Source organism: Mandrillus leucophaeus, unplaced genomic scaffold (assembly GCF_000951045.1).
Source record: "Mandrillus leucophaeus isolate KB7577 unplaced genomic scaffold, Mleu.le_1.0 Scaffold310, whole genome shotgun sequence".
Taxonomy (NCBI): domain Eukaryota; kingdom Metazoa; phylum Chordata; class Mammalia; order Primates; family Cercopithecidae; genus Mandrillus; species Mandrillus leucophaeus.
The window spans coordinates 518,038-538,301 of record NW_012103255.1 but is presented as its reverse complement, the minus strand read 5'-3'; the positions used below and the strand labels follow the sequence as shown (position 1 = coordinate 538,301).

The following is a 20,264-nucleotide window of genomic DNA, read 5'->3' as shown; positions in this document are numbered from 1 at the left end:
GCAAGCTCTGCCTTCCAGGTTCAAGCGATTCTCCTGCCTCAGCCTCCCGAGTAGCTGGGACTACAGGTGCCCGCCACCACGCCCGGCTAATTATTTTGTGTTTTAGTAGAGACGGTTTCACTGTGTTGCCCAGGCTGTTTCCGAACTCCTGAGCTCAGGCAGTCTGCCTGCCTCGGCCTCCCAAAGTGCTGGGATTACAGGCGTGAGCCACCGCGTGGGCCACCAACCCCAGCCACTAACTTTTTATCTGTATTATTGGATCCTAACACTAACCTCATGAGGCAGGCAGGGCCAAGGTCAATGTTCCCCTGTTGGAGATGTGGAAACAAGCTCAGAGAAGTCACACAGGGCCTGAGATCACATGGCTAATACCTGGATGTGGAGGACTTCAGGCTAGCTCTCTGGCCTCCAGCTCCACTACCCCATGTGGCCCCCACCTTCCCTGCACCAGCAAGCTGCAACTGAGGCAGGGCACCCGAGAGGCAGCTGGGGACCAGCACCTTCCCGTCACGCTGGGCAGAGCTGCTGATGCGTTCTCCCCTTCAGCTGTGACGGCTTACAATCCCGCTCCTCATCAGGCAATCAAAGGAATCTGTTACTTGTTGCTTCCCTTCCTGCCCAGAGTGAACCCAGTTACTATAGTAACCAGATGCAATTCTTTATTACAGAGTAGATGGTTTTAATTTTGCATTTGAAGAATTTGGCCAGGCAGTCACGTTGCCATGGCTTGGCCTGTCGGGCGGCAGTTAGAAGCAGAGGGAACCCTTTGAACAGCCATTAGGGCTTTCCAATTGCTGGGGGAAACCTGTGTCTGGAAAAACCCAGGCTCAGCTGCACTGGGGAAGGAGGAGGGTGAGTCTCCAGCTGGTGCTGTGCTGGGTACTGTCTCCTGTTCAGAAATGACAGCTCCCTGATTAGAGCCACCAGGTGAGCCTCTCAGCCAGTTGCTCCCACAGTCCCCTCTAGTTTCCCTTCAGGATCCTTATGGGTGGGTCGGTGGGGGGCTGCTCATAGGGCCTTCAACACATGTTTGTTGAATGAATGAATGAATGAACAAATGATCCTTTGTAGTTTATTAAGCCCTGTCAACCCATTGTCTCCTCTGCTCTCCATTATGGCTTTGTAAGGGTACACAGCAGGGAGAAAGAGAAACTGAGGCTCAGCAAGGTGAGAGACTTGCCTCCTAGTGCTGCCTCCCCCGCCCATGCCTCTCAGGGCCCACTGAATTGCCTGGTAGGTTCCCCTTGCTGCCGAAACATATCACAGGTAGGTGCTAAAAGCAAGGCAAGCATCGCCCGCCCACCCCACACCAGGCCTGGTACCATAGGTCCTCTCCTGGGTCCTCGGTTCCTGCTGAACTAAGGAAGGCAGCAAAATGGGGAGAGAAAGCTGCTTGGTGACTAACTTTGAAACAGAGCAGAAGCTTCCTTCAGCCCAGACCATCAAGGAGACAGTTGGATGGACAGAATAAAGAGCCCTTCATTCCCTGATCTCCCTGTGTAAGGGAGGAAAGGAAGGCTTCACTTGGCTTTCAGCCAGGCCCCACAAATCCACGCTGATCCAGTCTCTCTGTTACTCTTTCTGTGCTGAGGGTGTATTTCCACGTTAAGTAAAACCTCCACCCAACCCTGGCCTCAACATTAATTTCTCCTAACCCAGCCTAGTTTCTTCCAGCCTTGTAGCTCAGGCCTTCCCAGGATGCATGCGTGGGCTGCTCTCCTGGCCAGGAGGTGCTGGTGTTGGTGCCCTTCATCCTGAGCTCATGTTAGGCCACAGGACCCTGCCTGTCTCCTGTTTAAAGGCAAACATAAGCAGCTTTGGAGAGCAGCAGCTCTCTGTGGCTATCGGTGGAGCAGGCAGCATATGAGGCTGGAGTCTTGAGTGGGATGTGTTTGTGGATGAGCTGGGACAGGCATCAGCCAGATCTGCTGGAGGGCCAAGGGCCCAGTAGAGAGAGGGCATAGCGTGATGATAAACACTCCACTACCTCCCAGAAGTGAGGTGCCTGCACAGGAGGCCCACACCGAACATATGCGCGGATCTCAGGCCTCACCCTCCAAGAATCAAATCATCTGAGCTGGATGAGACCTTACAGGCTTCTCATTTCAGTCTCAGATGAAGACTGAGGCCACAGAGGGGAAAGATGTGAACTCCGTTTCACAGTCATCAAACATGGTGGGACTCCACAGTGGGACTTACCCGAAGACAAAGGCTGGGCACACAGCTGGTGCTCAGTCAATTCTTGTGTGAACAGCCATCCTCATGAGGTGACAGCAGGAAGCATCTTCGTGAAAGGTTAGGGCTAGAAGGAAGCTTAGACATCACTGAGTCCAACTGTCATTTTACAGAAAGACAGACCAGATCCATTAATAATGCTAAAACTAAGAATAGCTAATAGTTACATAGCATGCTGGGTGCTAGGCAGGATTCCATGCATGCTGCATATACGAACCCACTGCAGCCTCACAGCGGCCTCTGTGCAGCAGCTATTATCATCATCCCCAGATGAGGTCACTGAGGCACAGGGCGGTTCGGTAACTTGCCCAAGATCGTGGAGCCAGTAGTGTTAGGATCAGGCAGTCCGGCTCCAGAGTCCGTGCCGTGAACGCTTCACTGCACTGTCTGAGAGCGCAGTGCTACCAGCAAACACTTGTGCTCCCTTCTCTGAGTGGGGAGAAGGAATCTGTGCCAGCCCTTGCGAGTTCACTCATGCGGGAAACATGACTTTTTCATCTTTGCATCCCCTTCCAGGGCTCAGCTCAGGTCTGGCAGGGGCTCAGGGATGTGTTTTTAATACAAATGAGTTGATCTTTCTCACCATCGTGAAAGAGCCAATTTGGCACCTGTGTGCTGGAAGGGACCTTGGGAAGTGGCTCAATATAGAACACTTGTGGTCAGCAAAAAGGAGGGGGTGGTTCCCACATACCAAGCAGTTCTCCAGTGGCCACTGGCTGAGTGTCCTGCAATATAACTCAGCCCTGACTGTCTGCCTGGAGTTAGTGTTGGCTCCCATGGGTTGAGGGCTCAGTCCCACCACATTGACCCCACTTGTGACGCCAGTCACCAGCCCCAGGCTGTTTTACCTGAGCCTCTGACCAAGTGGCTATAAATCAGGGATTCCCAGGATGCCCTTCTCAGGTTTTCATTAATTTTCTAGAGCAGCTTACTGAACTCAGGGAAACACATTTACTGGTTTATTATAAAGGACCTTACAAAGGATTCAGATGGGCAGCCATATGGGAGCGAAGCAAAGGGCAGGGCGCATGGGAAGGGGTGGAGCTTCCATGCCCTCTCTGGGCACGGAACCCTCCACGTGTCCAGGGACCTCCATGTGTCCAGCTATCTAGAAGCTCATCGAAACACAAAGAGGGGAACGATAGACACTGAGGGTGGAGAGTGGGAGGGAGAGGATCAGAAAAAATAACTATTGGGTACTAGGCTTAGTACCTGGTTGACAAAATCATCTGTACAACAAGCCTCTGTAACACAAGTTTACCTATATAGCAAACCTGCATATGTACCCCTGAACCTAAAATAAAAGTTAAAACACACACACACACACACACAGTCTTTTTGGGATTTTATGGAGGTTTCATTACACAGACATAATTGATGACATCATTGGCCATTGGTGATCAACTCAACCTTCGGGCCCCTCTTCCCTCCCAGGAGGTGGTGGGGTGGGGCTGAAATTTCCAGCCCTCTCATCACCAGATTGGTTCCCCTGGCAACCAGCACTCATCCTGAGGCTACCCTGGATCCCCACCTCCCACCCCAGCCACTAGTCATCTCATTAGCATACAAAAGACACTTATCACTTTGGAAATTCCTAAGGTTTTAGGAACTGTGCCTAAACCAGGATAAAGACCAATTATATGATTTCTTATTATAAATCACTATATCTCAGGAAGTGATTTGCAGAGGAGGAAAGTGAGGCCTAGAGAGTCAAAGTGTCTTAGCCAGGGCCTCCCAGCTGGACCTGAATCCAGGTCTCCCTACTTCCCATCCAAGGCTCTTGACACACAGCAAGGCCCCTAAAGAGCAGGCTGAGGTGGTCAGGCTGACCTGAGCCCGGGAGCCTGCCCCAGCCTGCCCCACCTGTCCTGTCTGGGCCCTGCTGTGCGCTTCCTGGTCCTGGCCACACTAATGGACTCTCTGCCCCCACCAGCTCTTCGTGATCGACAATGGCGCGGATGACTGGCGGATAGCCATGACCTACGAGCGCATCCTCTACATCAGCTTGGAGATGCTGGTGTGCGCCATCCACCCCATTCCTGGCGAGTACAAGTTCTTCTGGACGGCGCGCCTGGCCTTCTCCTACACACCCTCCCGGGCGGAGGCCGATGTGGACATCATCCTGTCTATCCCCATGTTCCTGCGCCTGTACCTGATCGCCCGAGTCATGCTGCTGCACAGCAAGCTCTTCACCGATGCCTCGTCCCGCAGCATCGGGGCCCTCAACAAGATCAACTTCAACACCCGCTTCGTCATGAAGACGCTCATGACCATCTGCCCTGGCACTGTGCTGCTCGTGTTCAGCATCTCTCTGTGGATCATTGCTGCCTGGACCGTCCGTGTCTGCGAAAGGTATTCCACCTGGGGCCTTCTGAGTGCAGAGTCTGTGCTGGGACAGGGAAGGGAGGAGGAGCAGGGGTGCCAGGAGGTATGTGGTCTGATGGAGAAGACAGGCATGTACCCAGACACCTGAAAGGAGACAGTGGGAAAGAGGGGAGTGCTGAGTTGGGGTTGAGTATGAGCTGTAATTGCAGCTTTGGAACCAAGGTAAGGTGGGAAAAAGGCACAGAATTTTCCTGATTTTCTGTTGCTTCTTTGCAAACCAATATATCATTCTGGTTACGTCAGTAACTCACATATAACACATTGCAATTTCTTCCTCTTGGGTACTAATAATGCTTATTAGCATTTTAAAGGCTCTGAGAAGTCCTGCAGTAATGAAACCATTTATTTTCGTTTAGTTCAAACTTTCTCAATTGTATTTGCCCTCAAACCCTTTTTATTATAAAGCACTATTGGTACCTTGCTACTCAAAGTTTGGTTCACAGACCAGCAGCATTGGCATCACTGGGAACTTGTTAGAACAATTCCCAGAATCTCAGGCCTTAGCCTAGAATGACTGAATTAGGATTTGCATTTAACAAGGTCACCTGGTGATTCATATGCACCTTACTTTGAGAAGCACTGTACTGATGGAACATACTTTGGGAAACGTTTTAGGAGGCTGGTGGTTGGGAGTCATTCAGAGGAGCTACCCATGAGATAGAAGGGAGATGTGTCCTGATAGAGATCCAGGGCTGTAGAACAAAATGCCAACTCCTTGGAACAGCCATCATCAAGGTGCAAGGGCAGGACTGAGACCACCTCCTTCTACCACCCTTGAGCTGCCTTTCATGACTCTTCTTCCATGCAAGGGGTCCTGGATATTCATCTTATTTATTTGTTTATTTATTTATTTATTTATTTATTTGAGATGGAGTCTCATCCTCTCACCCAGGCTGGAGTGCAGTGGCACAGTCTCTGCTCACTGCAATCTCTGCCTCCCAACTTCAAGCAATTCTCCTGCCTCAGCCTCCCATGTAGCTGGGATTACAGGCATACACCACCATGCTAGGCTAATTTTTGTATTTTTAGTAGAGATGGGGTTTCACCATGTTGGTCAGGCTGGTCTTGAACTCCTGGCTTCAAGTGTTCCTCCTACCTTGGCCTCCCAAAATTCTGGGATTACAGGCGTGAGCCACTGCACCCAGCCCTGGATATTCATTTTAATCTGATTTGATATGGGGAGTCCAAATCTAGGTTAGAAACCGTGATTCTGCCCCTAAGTAGCTGTGAGACCTGGGGCAAGTTACTTAACCTCTCCGGAATACAGTTTCCTCATTTTAAATTGAGGATCACTTGAAATAGAATGAAGCTATGTTTACCTGAGAGAGATTATTTTCAGTATGTTGGGAGGTATGGTGAAGCATCCTGTGTAATTTACACAGATTCTGGTAGTCATCCTTAATTCGTCAACACTTACAATTATATTGCCAAACCTTCCATGCCCCAGTGTCCTAGCGGAAATCAAACAAGACAAAGAAGTCTGGGGAAGAGTTAGCCTAAACATGCCCCACATGGGTACCTTGAACCGTATCTCCTACCTATTTTTGAGACGTTCTGTTTGCAGATATTTCTTTCAGCGTTTTGGCCAGCAGACACACGGTCAAACTGAGAGGGCATTCTGCTGCCGCAGAACAAGGGTTCAGGCTCCAGGATGCAGGTTCAGGCTGTGAGAGCCAGTGCAGTGTTGGAAGACCTTTCTCACACACAGAGCCTCAGGGACACACCATGCTCACCTATTCAGAACCTCGCCATTACTCAGCAGCTGACATTGCAACATCCGCTCTGAGTGGGACCACACTGCACGGGGCTTCATGAGCCTTCTCCGGTAAGCAGACGCTCTTTGCCCAATGGAGAAAGCATGTGCTTGGGTTCTGACCCCAGACTCCTCATGGTACTGTTAGCTGAGCAACAGTGTGCTGGTCGCTTCACCTCTCTGGACCTCAATTTTCTCATCTGAAAGCTGGATACAGGATTTACTGTTAGAGTCAAACAAGGTAGTATATATGCACTGTGTATTGCGATCCAGTGATGGTGAAAATTAGTAATAATAGTGTAGATGCCTTGATAACTCTTGGGAATTTTGTGCTGCCTTCTTATAATTAGAACAGCCCAACTTCTACCATACATTGGCCTATATTCTTCCTGTTTTCCTTTCTAAATGATGGAAGCCACGTTGTCTATCAACAATAGTAATTGAATTTGTGTAGCCCTTTAAGCTATGTGAAGTCTTTCACGTCCTCGGATGATCCCTGGCATGTACTTCAGATGAGCAAACAGGCTGAACATGCAACAAAGTACCTGCAAGTGAGTTTCATAATTTATTGAACCTGTCACAAGAAGGGGTGACTAATTTTCACTGGAAAATAAGCTTGTTTTAAAGAATGTAGTTTGCAAAGTACTTAGATGATGCATCTCATTTGATATTGCATGGCCTTCCATAACTTCCAAGCTGAGGCTGGGGTAGCCTGGCCCCTGGTGGGCCACTGGGTCTCTCTCTCTCTTTCTACAGACATGGGTCACAAGCTCCCGCTAAGACCAAGGCATGGTGGATCAATGAGCAAATCGGAAATTCTCTGAAAGTTCCCTTCTCTTGCAAAAAGGCCATTTGAACAAAGACTTAGGTATAACATGAGGTGTATTAAAGCATGGTAGATGTTATTGTTACTCCCGTGTGCTAGTTCTGTGTAAAATCCATATGCCATCCCAGCTTACCCTCACAATAGATCTATGAGAGAGGTACCTTGCCTGAGGGGAGGAGAGCCCAGGTTCTGGAGGGGCATGTGGGTGAAGCAACATGTCATCCACTACATGGATGTGTTTGAATTGGACATGAAGCCTCATGGCAGAATCGAGGAAACTGATAGAAAGTAACTGGCCCCGAGGTCACCGAGCTCTTAATAGTAAGCATGGAGCCAGAATCTGGACTCGTTTCTGACTCTGAATTTCCATGTGTGTGTCACCAACCCAGGCTGAATCCTGCACATAACGAGGAAATCATGGCCTCGACTCTCCTGGCAACTTTCCCAATCTCAGAGTCTCAAGGCCACTGAGGCTGACATGTGAATCCCAGTCTTGCTGTTTTCCCTGCCTCCGCTGCCTATGGTCTTGACCATGTTATCATACTTAAGCCTCCCGGGCTGCCTTCATATCCAATTCAAACACAACCATGTAGTGGATGACACATTGCTTCACCCGGATGCCCCTCCAGGACCCGGGCTCTCATTCCCTTAGCTGGGGTTGTGACTGAGTCCCTCTCTTAAGGTCAAGCCCCTTGCCTGGGAGCAGCAAGCTCCCGAGGGGATTTGTCAGTGTGGGAGTTCAAAGGCCCAACCCCGATTGCTTCTAGTAGCACACTCAACCGGGCTCCAGGGTCCCTGAGGGATCGCCTAAGGCCTCTGTTACCACTGCACCTGGGAGCTTCCCCTACACCCCAGAGGTGTTGATCCTGAGAGCAGCCCCAATCAAACTCCCACCCCCAAATCTCAGCAGCTCACAGACTCCGTCCCAGGAATCTGCCCTATTAATACATTGTTTCCTAAACAGGCAAAGCACTTCTCTTACAAACACTGGGCAATATTTTTAGAATCAAGCTTAAATGATCATTGTCTTTCCCAATATCAAATAATAAGTAATATTGGCAGAGGCCTTCAGCCAGGACTTATTCAGCCAGAGACTGGACAGAAACTGAAAGCAGGGGAAGCCTTGGGGAACTGAAGCATCAGACCAGGCAGTGTGGACAAGATGAACTTGATCTCTCTCAGCTTGATCTAATGATGATTCTATCACCTTAGGCATCAGAGAGGGTAAGTGACTTGCCCAGGGTCACACAGCATCATGACAGGTTCTAGAAAAATCCACAGCTGCTGATGCCCAGAGCCTGTTCACATTCCAGGTGGCTTTCATCAGCCTAGACTTATCTCTAGTTGTATACACACACTTCTGAAGTTGCTATGGAAATCTCTCTACAGCAAGATGTATTTTAAAAGACAGTTCTCATATCTTGGGTTGGTTTTTATGTGACAGCAAAGGTTTTTCATATTTCCTCCTCCCAAGGAGAGAGTGGGATCGTAATTACACAGAACAGCCGTGCCATGGGGAGGGCAGTGCCTGGTTGCTGGGAGGGCAGTGACAACAGCGGGCTTGTTTTCCTTGCCCCCAGAGAGGCATTACATCATGGGTTCTGAGGCCTGACAGTTGTGGCACTCCGCATTCTCTGGGATTCTCCTGGCTGCCTGCCCACCTCCCACAGGCCTCTCAGGGAGGAACCTCCTGATTATACACTGTCAAGCGCTAAGCAGCCTTACTGGTGGAGAGACCATCTGAGGCCCCAGGTCCTCACTGCGGCAGCAGGTTGGAGAAGCCAGCTTTCCTAGCGTGCCTTGAGCAGTGGCCTGCCAGCTCACCTTCATATGCTTATCTCCTTGGGAGGAGCAACAAGGCTTCCCATAGCGTTGATGAAGTGGGGTAAGCTTTGCCGTCAGAGCCCTGCTTTGTAAATGACCCTCCTGGCCTCTTGAGTGGATTCCCTTCGGACCCTTTGGACCCTTTGCTTTGGTCCCTCCTGAGGCTCCAAATTCTGCAACAGGCTGTCTCAGTGTCCCAGGTCTTCAGTCTGTCAACAGGTTTTTGATTGTGGTGATTAACTTTTGGCATACTGATATTTTAATGAGAAATTTTATTCTGGAGACCTAGCTCCTAAAGCAGGAGAAAAACAATTTGTGATCCGTTCTTTCTCTCATTAAAGAGCCACCACTCCCATTGTAAGGAGGTAAAAAGAGGCTTCCTTCCTGTGCCCTCTTCTGCCCGTGCCTCAGACACCCAGGTTTGCACTTGCCAGCAGCAGGAAGCAAGACCACAGTTCCCTCCTCCTTCAATCACCTTCCCATGACCTCCTACCCCCTCCAAGAAGGGGTACTTCCACTCCAAGGGAACAGTAGGAATGGCCGGGCACTGTGGCTCGCGCCTGTAATCCCAGCACTTTGGGAGGCTGAGGCGGGGGGATCATGAGGTCAGGAGATCGAGACCATCCTGGCTAACATGGTGAAACCCCCGTCTCTACTAAAAGTACAGAAAAATTAGCCAGGCGTGGTGGCATGCACCTGTAGTCCCAGCTACTTGGGAGGCCGAGACAGGAGAATCACTTGAACCCGGGAGGCAAGGCTTTCAGTGAGCCGAGATCCCGCGACTGCACTCCAGCCTGGGCAACAGAGTGACACTCCATTTCAAAAAAAAAAAAAACCCAAAAACAAAACAGTAGGAAGGTGGTCGTTACAGGGATGAAGCACCCTACATGGGGTTGATGAAAACCTGCAAGCAAAACCCTGTAGGCTGAGCAGAACTGAGCAAAGCCTGGGAACAGTGGGGCCGGGCACTGTGCTTCCTCATGGGCTGCTTTGGTTTGAGTTATAACCTCCAATGTGGGGCACACGCACAGTGATCCATGGGACTATGGGAAGAAATGATCAGAACTTCTACCCATGTATATATATGGGTATATATATGGATATATATAATAAGCCTAGCTAACATTTAATAAATGGGTAGACAGCAATACATGTCTGTAATTTATAATAAATACGTGTATAATGGAGGAGGGCGTGCTAAAAAATTTTTTAACTGGTAGGAGCTCATGATTTTAAAAGTTTGCAAACCACTGGTTTATGGTATCAGAGGACTAGTTAGAGAGGATAGGAAAGTAGCCTACCACATGGGATGAAGCCTGCTAGACCCAGGAACCCTGCCCTCAAGCTGGAGAAGTGAGAAGTTAGCCTCCGGTAGGGAAGGAGCAGCCTGTGGCAATCCCCTGCTGGTGCCAGGCGGAGAGATGGATGGCTCAGGAGGAAAGGTAGGGAGGCGACAGGGATCCTGCTGGAGACCTTTGAGAAAAACCTGCAGCATTAAGGAAGAGGAAAATAATCCTGAAGATTCCTGAAAAATGTTTAATTATGAGAAACAAAAAGCAACATTAGAAAAATCTTGGGTGGCCAGGCACAGTGGCTCACGCCTGTAATCCCAGCACTTTGGGAGGTTAAACCAGGCGGATCACCTGAGGTCAGGAGTTCGAGACCAGCCTGACCAACATAGCGAAACCCGATCTCTGGGGGGGAAAAAAAAAATTAGCCGAGAGTGGTGGTGCACCTGTAGTCCCAGTTACTTAGTAGGCTGAGGTGGGGGGATCACCTAGCCTGAGAGGTCAAGGATGCAGTGAGCAGAGATTGTACCACTGCACTCCAGCCTGGGTGACAGAGTGAGACCCTGTCTCAAAAAAAAAAAAAAAAAAAAAAAGGGAAAAGAAAGAAGAGTCTTGGGCATCTCTAATAGGGTGCCAGAATATATATGATCCTTATGACAGAGAAGAGTGGGCAGATGTGAAATGAAAATGTATCCGGTTCACATAGCATAGAGGTCTAGAAAACTAAAATTGTTTTAGCGAAAAGAAAATCCACATTGATGGCATTACATTTTTTAAAATGTGGAATGTGGAGACAAACTTAAAAAATTTGAAGTTCTTTCAGAATGTAAAAGAGATAAGAGAAAGGATGAGTAGGACAGAACTGGAGGCTATAGGATCCTGGTGAAATCTAAGAATTAGAGTTATTTCAGAGGAAGAAATTATAATAATTTGGATAAAAGCATAATCAGAGATATACACAAAGTAAAGGTTTTCGGAATTGGCCCAGGTAAGGGGATGTTGTGTGTGGGGATGGTCGATCAGAGTAGGCAGATCAAAAAGGATTCCTCTTTTCCAGTTAGAATGTGGGGGACAGGAGGAGCCACCCCTAGACATACCCTGATTCATTCCTTTTCTGGAAAATTTATTGAATCATAAGGTGAAACAATCCTAGAGGCACACAGGCATCCCGGAGCTCACTCTCCCTCAGGAACCCTAAATTCAGAGTCACGAGAACACTTCCACAGCATTTTAAATTTGGATCCACCCTGTCATTTGAGTGAGGCAACCAAAGAGGAACAAAAGTCATTCTTGGAGTTTTCTGGCCTCACAAGGTAAATCACCTACCCTTTTGCGGGGAACTCGTTTGCCAGTTGACCAAAGAATGAATCACAATTAAGAGCTTAATAATGAAATGTTGTAAAGAAAGACAGGTAGACATTGGTTCACACAGGCAAACACGAAATCAAGACTAAACTTACGAATGGTTGCAAAACTCCAAATTCTAATGTCAAAGAAAAACTAGATTCTGGAAAGAGTAGATGTATGAAATTAAAGCAATAATTCAATAATTAGAGGGCTGCAAATCCTCAGATTAAAAATTTGAGAGGAGAAGGCTAGAAGGGATTAGTAAAAGCCTGCCAGATGCGTTGTCTTATGTAGAGAAGAATTTTAAAATAAAGCCCTATTACTCAGTTTTAGCAATCAGAGAAATATTTTTTTAAACCTAAAGGAACCACAGGCAAAATTTTATAAGTATAACAAGAATAACAATAGCATCAGCCATGTATTGTTTCATTTAATCCGTACCACAGCTCTATGAGATTGCATCTCCATTCTATATATGAGGATGTTGAGACACAGAGAGGTTGAGCGATGCGCCTCAGGCCACAGAGCCAGCAGACCTGAGACTCCAACACCAGCCTGAGAGCCTTGTCCCTACCCTGGAAACATGTGCCTCCCATGCCACATCAGAGCCCACATAGCTAAGACAGAAAAAATAAAGGAAGCCGGAAGAAAGAATTTCAATACAAAGTATGAAAGAAGATCAGAGAAAAACAAACTTAAAATTTGTAACAATCAACATAATTGTGTTTACCTCCTTGTTAAAAGTAAATGTCTCTTAGATGAAATTTAAAAGGAAAATTTAATGCATGCAGTTTACAAAAGAAGTACCTAGAACAGAAGGACACAAAAATAAATGAAGAGCAAAGATTTATTAGGTAAGTACAAATCAGATGGCAAATGAATAGAAGTTCTCATTTTAAACCAAGATGAATTCAAAACAGAAATCATTAAATTGTCCAAAAGAACCATTTAATATGGATAAAAGTGCCATATACAGTAAAACTGTGAATTTTATACAAAAAAAAAAAATGAGATTGAGAATCTGAATTGTTAAATGTTTAAATTAATTGAGCACTTTGTAACCTACAAACAAATCTTTTTAAGCATCCAGGGAACACTTTAAAAAATCGATCAACTTCTTGGTCACACATTTCAAAACATCAGAAAAATTGCGCGGGCTGTATTCTCTGACCACAAGCCCATAAAACTCCAATTAAAGGAAAACTTTTGGGTGGGACTTTTAAAGCAATCTCCTCAATTGCAACAGAGAATTCAAAACTACCATTAAAGGCTATTAGAAAATTATGACAATGATGACTCTATATATAAAAACTCAGGATGTGACCAAAGGTGTACTCAAATGAAAAATATCTTTAAAGTTTTTCAGACACGATTGTGTGCACTGATAGCCCCAGCTACTTGGGAGGCTGAGGTGCGAGGATCGCTTGAGCCTGGGAGTTCCAGCCAGTAGTGGACTACGATTGTGCCTGTGGATAGCCACTGCCTCAGCCTGGGCAACATAGGGAGACCCCATTTTTAATAATAAAAAGAGAAAAAAATGAACAGATAAAATAATTGAATCCATTAGAAGAATAAAACAAACCTCAGGAGAGAAGATTAAGTTTAGAACAAAGGCAAAGATAGGAATTAATGAATTTAAAAACCAGGAAAACATAATTTATAAATCCAAAAGATACCAACTTCTAAAATATAAATTTAATTGAGAAGAAAGAAAACACAAAGTTAGAAATTGTAATGGAGAATAACTACTGATTCTGAGGATGTTTTAATAAATGAGTGAGAATAGCTTAACTTTTTTTTGAAACAGAAGACCATTGAGGGGAATTTCTCTACTAGATATTAAAATATATTACAAAACTAAAAGTAATTAAGTCCCTCTGGCATTACTGAAAAATCAATAATGACAGATCAATGAAACCTAATGGAAAACCCTGAAATAAACCCTACTATGTTAGAACCCAATATATGAGAAAGAAAACCAACTGGGAAGCAAGAGATTATTCACTAAATGGTAATGGGGAAATTGGAAGCTTAGATGAAAAATCAAATTGGAACCCTAGCTCTCACCAGCCACCAAAATAAATTCCAGGTGGATTAAAAAGTCAGATGTAAAAGAAGAAACCATGAACAAGCTCCAGAAAACAAAGTGAATATTTAATCAACCCTGAGAGGAGAAAGAACTGTTAAGCATAAAATCTCAGAAGAAACATGAAGGAAAAAACTGGTGTGTTTGATTACATCATACACACGATTTTACATTTCAGTCCTTCAAAAAATATGAACTTATTTAAAAAGCAAATGTTACGCTAGAAAAAATATTTGCAGCAAACATGACAAGAAGTAAATATCCCTATTATACAAGGCGGTCTTAGAAACCAATCAGAAGAACTCATCTCCCCAGTGAAAAAAACAGGCTGACGATAAGGCCAACTACAAAGGAAGAAATACAAAAAGTCAGTAAAATAAAACACACAACACATATTCAGTCCCGCTAATCAAAGAACTGAAAATTATAACTACAAGGAGAATTACTTTTTCTCCTCTGGAGTTGACAAAATTTTAAATAAATAGAACTCAGGGCTGGAGAATCTTCTTATTGTTGGTGTTGAGGGTGGACGGGGTTGTCTTACGCTGAGGGCAAGAAGGAAATTAGACCACCTTTCTGGAAAACAATTTAACAATTTGTCACAGGAGCCTTGAGTTTGTAACTTTGATCCAGGAATTCTCTTTCTAGGAAGCTATTTTAATAGAGTAATCAATTTACATCAAACCGCTTCTGCATGGTGCAGTTTATAACAGAAAAGAATGAGAAACCAAGTAAACATCTAGGATTTAAATGGTTAAACAAGTATGGCACATCCATATGATGGGTGGTTAGCAAGAATCTTAAAAAATCTAATCAACGTGTTTGTTTTCTTTGTTTGTTTGTTTGTTTGTTTTTGATACGGAGTGTCGTTCTGTCACCCAGGCTGGAGTGCAGTGGCACCATCTCGGCTCACTGCAGCCACCATCTCCCAGGTTCAATCAATTATCTTGCCTCAGCCTGCCGAGTAGCTGAAATTACAGGCACCTGCCACAACACCTGGCTAAGTTTTTGTATTTTTAGTAGAGACGGAGTTTCTCCATATTGGCCAGGCTGGTCTTGAACTCCTGACCTCAAGTGATCCACCTGCCTCGGCCTCTCAAAGTGTTGGGATTACAGGCGTGAGCCACCGCGCCCAGCCTAAAAATCAACCTTTTGAAAATTACAGTAAGGTAGGAAAATATTCATGATGTAATATTTGAAAAAGGAGCATACAAAATAGCATTATGTAGGATGTTACCGATTTATAGATGCAGAAATAATTGGAAAATACATAGAAACATTAAGTTGATTTATTTGTGTCATATGTAATATTTATTTATTTATGAGATAGAGTCTCACTCTGTTGTCCAGGCTGGAGTGCAGTGGCACAATCTCGGCTCACTGCAACCTCTGCTTCCCGGGTTCAAACTATTCTCATGCCTCACCCTCCTAAGTAGCTGGGATTACAGGCGTGCGCCACCACGCCCAGCTAATTTTGTATTTTTAGTAGAGATGGGTTTTCGCCATGTTGGCCAGGCTGGTCTGCAACTCCTGGTCTCAGGTGATCACCCGCCTCAACCTCCCAAGGTGCATGTGATTTTCATACATGTAAATATTAAGCTGATTTCTCATGAGGTTACATGTGATTTTTTCATTACTTTTTAATTATATTTTCAACAATGAGAATGCATATACATATATAATTTTTTAATGGAAAGAGGTAGCATTTGTTTTTACACACTTGACAAAGCCCCTCATCTTCCATAGGAACTCAGGTTTTACATCAACGCAGGGTGGAGTAAAGCTGAATGGCTCAGTTTTTACATATAATTTTTTCTAATAAGCGCAATGCAAGTTCCTTCTTGAAGGGCTCTCTTCCGACCCATCGGCCAGTGGCCTTGGTGGACAGGGCCGCGCGCCGGGCGCCTTTGCGGGGCCGGAGTGCTTCTTCGCGGGCGGGCGCCTCCCTTGGAGCCACTCTGCGGTCGGCCGCTTATGGGAGCGCCTGAGCCGGCGTGCGGGAAGGTGGAGCTCCACAGGGGACGTGTGATCGAGGCAGGCTCCACTGGCTCTTCAGTAGCCTCCCGGGCCGGCCGGGATCTGCGGCCCAGCAGTGCTGCTGGGTCCGGTGTTGAGAGGCCGCGAGTTCGCGGGTGGTTCTGGTGCGGCCGGGGCCGGGGAGAGGCCGAGGCTCCCTCCGCCAGGGGGCGCGGGTCGCAGGGCGGGCCGGGTGGGCGGTGTCCCCACCTGCAGGGACTTGCCGCGGAGGAACAGAGCGTTCAGGTTCCCTCTCGCTGTGGCGACAGCCGGAGCGGCTTCACGGCTGCTGCTAGCTCCTGGCTCCTGTCTCCTGTCTCAAGTGGGATCCCATTCTGATTTCACCTGCGTGCTTCACAGTCTCCAGTCCCACTCCGCGGCCGCTTTCTCGTTCTGTGATCTCGTATTCAGCCGTTCTTTTCTCTTCCTCATTGGCAGTGTTTTTGTGCCCTGTGACACTTAAACTGCTAATTTGTGGCTAGTTTTTTCGTACTTTTATATTAAATAATTATACATCACTTAGCTATTATAAGTAATGGATGATATCTCTTAGAAAGGAGAATCAAGAAATAGGGAAATTATTAGCCAGAGTGGTGGTGCGCACCTGTAATCCCAGCTACTCGGGAGGCTGAAGCAGGAGAATCGCTTGTACCTGAAAGGCGGAGGTTGCAGTGAGCCTAGATCCCACCATTGCACTCCAGCCTGGGAGACAGAGTGAGACTCCGTCTCAAAAAGAAAGAAAGAAGGAAAAGAAAGAGAGGAGAAAGAAAGAGAGAAAATAAAAGAAAAAAGAAACTGGTAAAACAAGGAAAATTTCCATAAAATTTGCATTCTGCAGCACTAAGTTTAGGGCTGTGGGTGCAAAGTGAAATCCATATTGCATTGAGAAACCATTCCATTTTTTTAGTCAAGTCAACCCCCAAATTATTCCAAATTATTTGCTGCATTACACCAAACCTGGGTTTCCCTCCACTCTCTTCTGCTGGGAAGTCACTAATGTCTTTGTCTCCAGGATTTTTTCTTTAGGGAGACCCAGTTAAATGCCAGGGTTCCTTCTCCAACTGGGGAGTACCATCCGACCTTTGTCACTGGAATGAATTCCTTCCCAAGTCTGCCAAAGATGGTACACAGCGACTGTTAGCGCCATGCTAGGTGTGTAGGAGAGAAGTGACTTCCTTTTCTACAGCGGATGCCTAAGGGCATGGGGCTTGGTTCTCACCCGCTCCCCCACCCACCTCCTCGGAGGGGCTGAGGTAAGGAAAAGGAAGGGGTTCCTGTAAGTGACGTCAGCCACATCTATTTGTGGGCTGACATTAGTCAAGCAGGAAATCCATATTCTGTCTGCTTTTCCATCCTTCAACTTTGGGGTTGTTTTGTTTGCCCCTCGTGATCCCATTGTGCCCTACATTTCTGGTGCAGACCCCTCCCTCAAAGGACGGGCACCTCAGCTCCTCAGGGCCCCTTCTCTGTGAGTTTGGTGTCCTAGGCTGGCTCTCAGGAGCATGGCTCTTCACCCTGCCGTGTTTCCCCTGCCCTCCGCTGCCAGCTGGGGGCCCCCGCCCAGGCTCAGGTAAAGCCCTGCATTCCTGGCTCACATGGCGCAGCTGCTGGAAGGGTTTTTAAAAATGTGATTTTTTTTTGGCCGGGCGTGGTGACTCACATCTGTAATCCCAGCACTTTGGGAGGCCGAGGTGGGTGGATCACCTGAGGTCAGGAGTTTGAGACCACCCTGGCCAACATGGCGAAACACTGTCTGTACTAAAAATACAAAAATTAGCTGGGCGTGGTGGCGCACGCCTGTAATCCCAGCTACTCAGGAGGCTGAGGCAGGAGAATCGCTTGAACCCGGGAGGTCGAGGATGCAGTGAGGCGAGATCACACCATCGCACTCCAGCCTGGCCGACAGAGCAAGACTCCATCTCGGGGAAAAAAAAAAAAAGAACAATTTTCTCCTTCCATTTAATACAGACTCCTCTGTTCCCTGAGACTTGGCCCCAGTCCCCCAGAGGCTGAGCTGAGAGGGGATACGGGTGAGACATGCCATATTCCTTGAGTACCCCACCTCGTTCCATTAGATCTGGATGCCTGCTTACCCCCACTGCACAGAGAGTTCAAGGGGCATCCAAGGTCCCCTGGCTGCCTTGGAGTAGTGGTCCTAGAAGCCTCTGGCCCTAACACACCTGGTCATTTTGTTTTCCCAAAAGGCAGTGGGAGCTGCCCTGGTAACACAGCCCCTGCGGGCCCTCTCAGACAGGGCCAGACATGCTGCAATGGACCCAAATGGGCTCTGACACTCCCACAATAGAGGGGGCACAGAACTTAGTAAAACTCCTTTTAAATATCTTAAACATGTTTCAACTGAGCCAAGGGGAAAACACCTAGTACACAGTAGCAATCGCACCAGCACGGGTTCCATCCTGTGATCAGGACTGCCTGAACTCAGGGTGAAAAAACCAAGTTTGACCCCTGGTTCTACCATTAACCTTGCACATGTACTTAACCTGACCAGAGTCATGCAGCCTCTTTTGAACGCCCTCTGGGACACTACTTTAAAAGACTATCCAATCCATTTGCAGACAGCTCTGACTTAGAAGTATCTTCCTATTATTGGTTAATATTGGTTAAAACTTGTAGTTTCTGCCTTGGGTCCTAAATCAGTTCTCTGGGTCCACACAAAAGAAGTTCAACCACCATAGGCTGGCAGTTAAGCCATTGACATCTGGGCAGATGTGGGCTTGGAACCTTGCTCATGCTCTTACTAGCAGGTGACATTAGGCCAGGAAAGGAGGTAATTCACAAAAAGCCCTTAGCACAGGGTAGAGCATTTAGCACACTGTGAGCACCCGGTGAAGCAGCCGGGTATTTCTTTTTCCATTGAAGGTCCCTTGAGTATCCAAAGTCAGGTTGAATCTTCTCTGCTCCAACCCAGTGGTCTCCAGTCCCCTCAACCATTGTCACAGGACTTCTGGTCAGACTCCACCCTCTCGCTCACTCTCCTCTCTGGTCATCAGTGTCCTCATGAAGTGAAGGCCCCAGAATGAACATAGTGCCCCAAGTGTTAGGCATCCTCCCGTTTCCTCAGCATTATTTTCCTTTTAAGGGAAATAAAAGAAAAGCAGCCTGAGAGTAGCCCATATTCTTAGGGCAAAGGGCTCCCAGGCATAATGGTCTGGGAATCAGGGAGCAAGACCCATGGCACATCTCTGTTTAGGTTGGGCACTCTTGACAGTTCCATTCTGTGCCCCATGCTCTACTGTTAACTTTTCTTCAATACAATTGCAAGGGCCTTGTTTAGTCTGAATCCTGCAGGGAGCCACTTATACCCCTGTTCCACGTGGCCACTACCAGATAAGAGCCACAGCTCAGTAAGGCCAGAAGGGTGGTTCAGCCATGTGGGAACCAGCCAGGACTCAAAGGGACAAGAGGCTCCTGTCCTGTTTCCAGCTTTAGCAAGAGAGTTGAGGGCTGGCCTGAAGTCTGTTTCTCTCTGCCTTGGTTTTCCTGCTGATAAAAGCAATAGTTAGTTTCTCAGGCTCGCACTGATTTCTCAACAGAGATTGTTTGAGCCTGGAATGTTGAGATCTCCCCTGCTCTCTGGACACATCTCCTACTGATTCCCCCCATACCCTATTTCCTACGCAGATCTGTCCTTTACCTGGACATTCTCCCTCCTCTGCCATTTCCCTTCATCATGCTTGCTCCCGGAGAATGCAGGCCCTCTCACAGGAATGCATCCATGCATCCCAAGTGGAGCATTGAGCCACGCCTGTCTCTGAGCTGCAGTGCTCTCATGAGTGACTTGCTAAATAATAATACTGTTTTGTATAGGTATGGAGCTCTGCTATTCACCAGCCACTGTGCTAGGAATTAAATATATCTTAAAGCATAAAACACAGATGATTTTTTCCCTCATGGGCTTATAGTCTACCAGGGAAGACAGGTAATAAGTAAGGAAACAAAAAGTAGGTAACTTCAAATCTATGATATACACTGTGAAAGAGGAAAAAAAAAGTTTCTTTAAAAAAAAATGTTATAGCATTGGAGAGGGATCCTACTCATCTGGGGCCTGCTTGGAGGTCTCTTTGGGGAGATGATGCTTCAGCTGGGCTCTGAAGGAAGAGAGGAAATAAGCCCTTCACAGACCAAGAGGGTGAGCTTTCTGAGAAGAGAGAGGAGACTGCACCAAGGCCCTGGGCTCACAAGGAGCCTGGGGGAAGAAGGAGTCACTGGAAGGAGAGTAAACAGATGAAGTGGGGGGTGTGGCAGGGACTGAGCTGCAGAAGGGGGCAGGAGGCTGATAGTGAAGGGCCCCGAGGACCATGTTATAGGGTTGAACCTAAGTGCAGTGGAAAGCCTTTAAAGAGTTTTATCTTTTTATTTACTTGTTTCTTCTTCTTCTTCTTCTTCTATCTTTTCATTTACTTGTTTCTTCTTCTTCTTCTTCTTCTTCTTCTTCTTCTTCTTCTTCTTCTTCTTCTTTCTTCTTCTTCTTCTTCTTCTTCT

At 46.9% G+C, this 20,264-nt stretch overlaps 1 protein-coding gene across 5 annotated transcripts in view; it reads left to right on the top strand.

Moving 5' to 3' along the window:
• The window catches only part of KCNN3 (potassium channel, calcium activated intermediate/small conductance subfamily N alpha, member 3), a 184,602-nt gene that overhangs the window by 104,503 nt on the left and 59,835 nt on the right, over nucleotides 1-20,264 (top strand). For all 5 annotated transcript variants that reach the window (XM_011987430.1, XM_011987429.1, XM_011987431.1 and 2 more), the window contains exon 3: nucleotides 4,169-4,587. In XM_011987430.1, coding sequence (XP_011842820.1) covers nucleotides 4,169-4,587 — 419 coding nt within the window. The remainder of the gene's footprint in view (nucleotides 1-4,168; nucleotides 4,588-20,264) is intronic.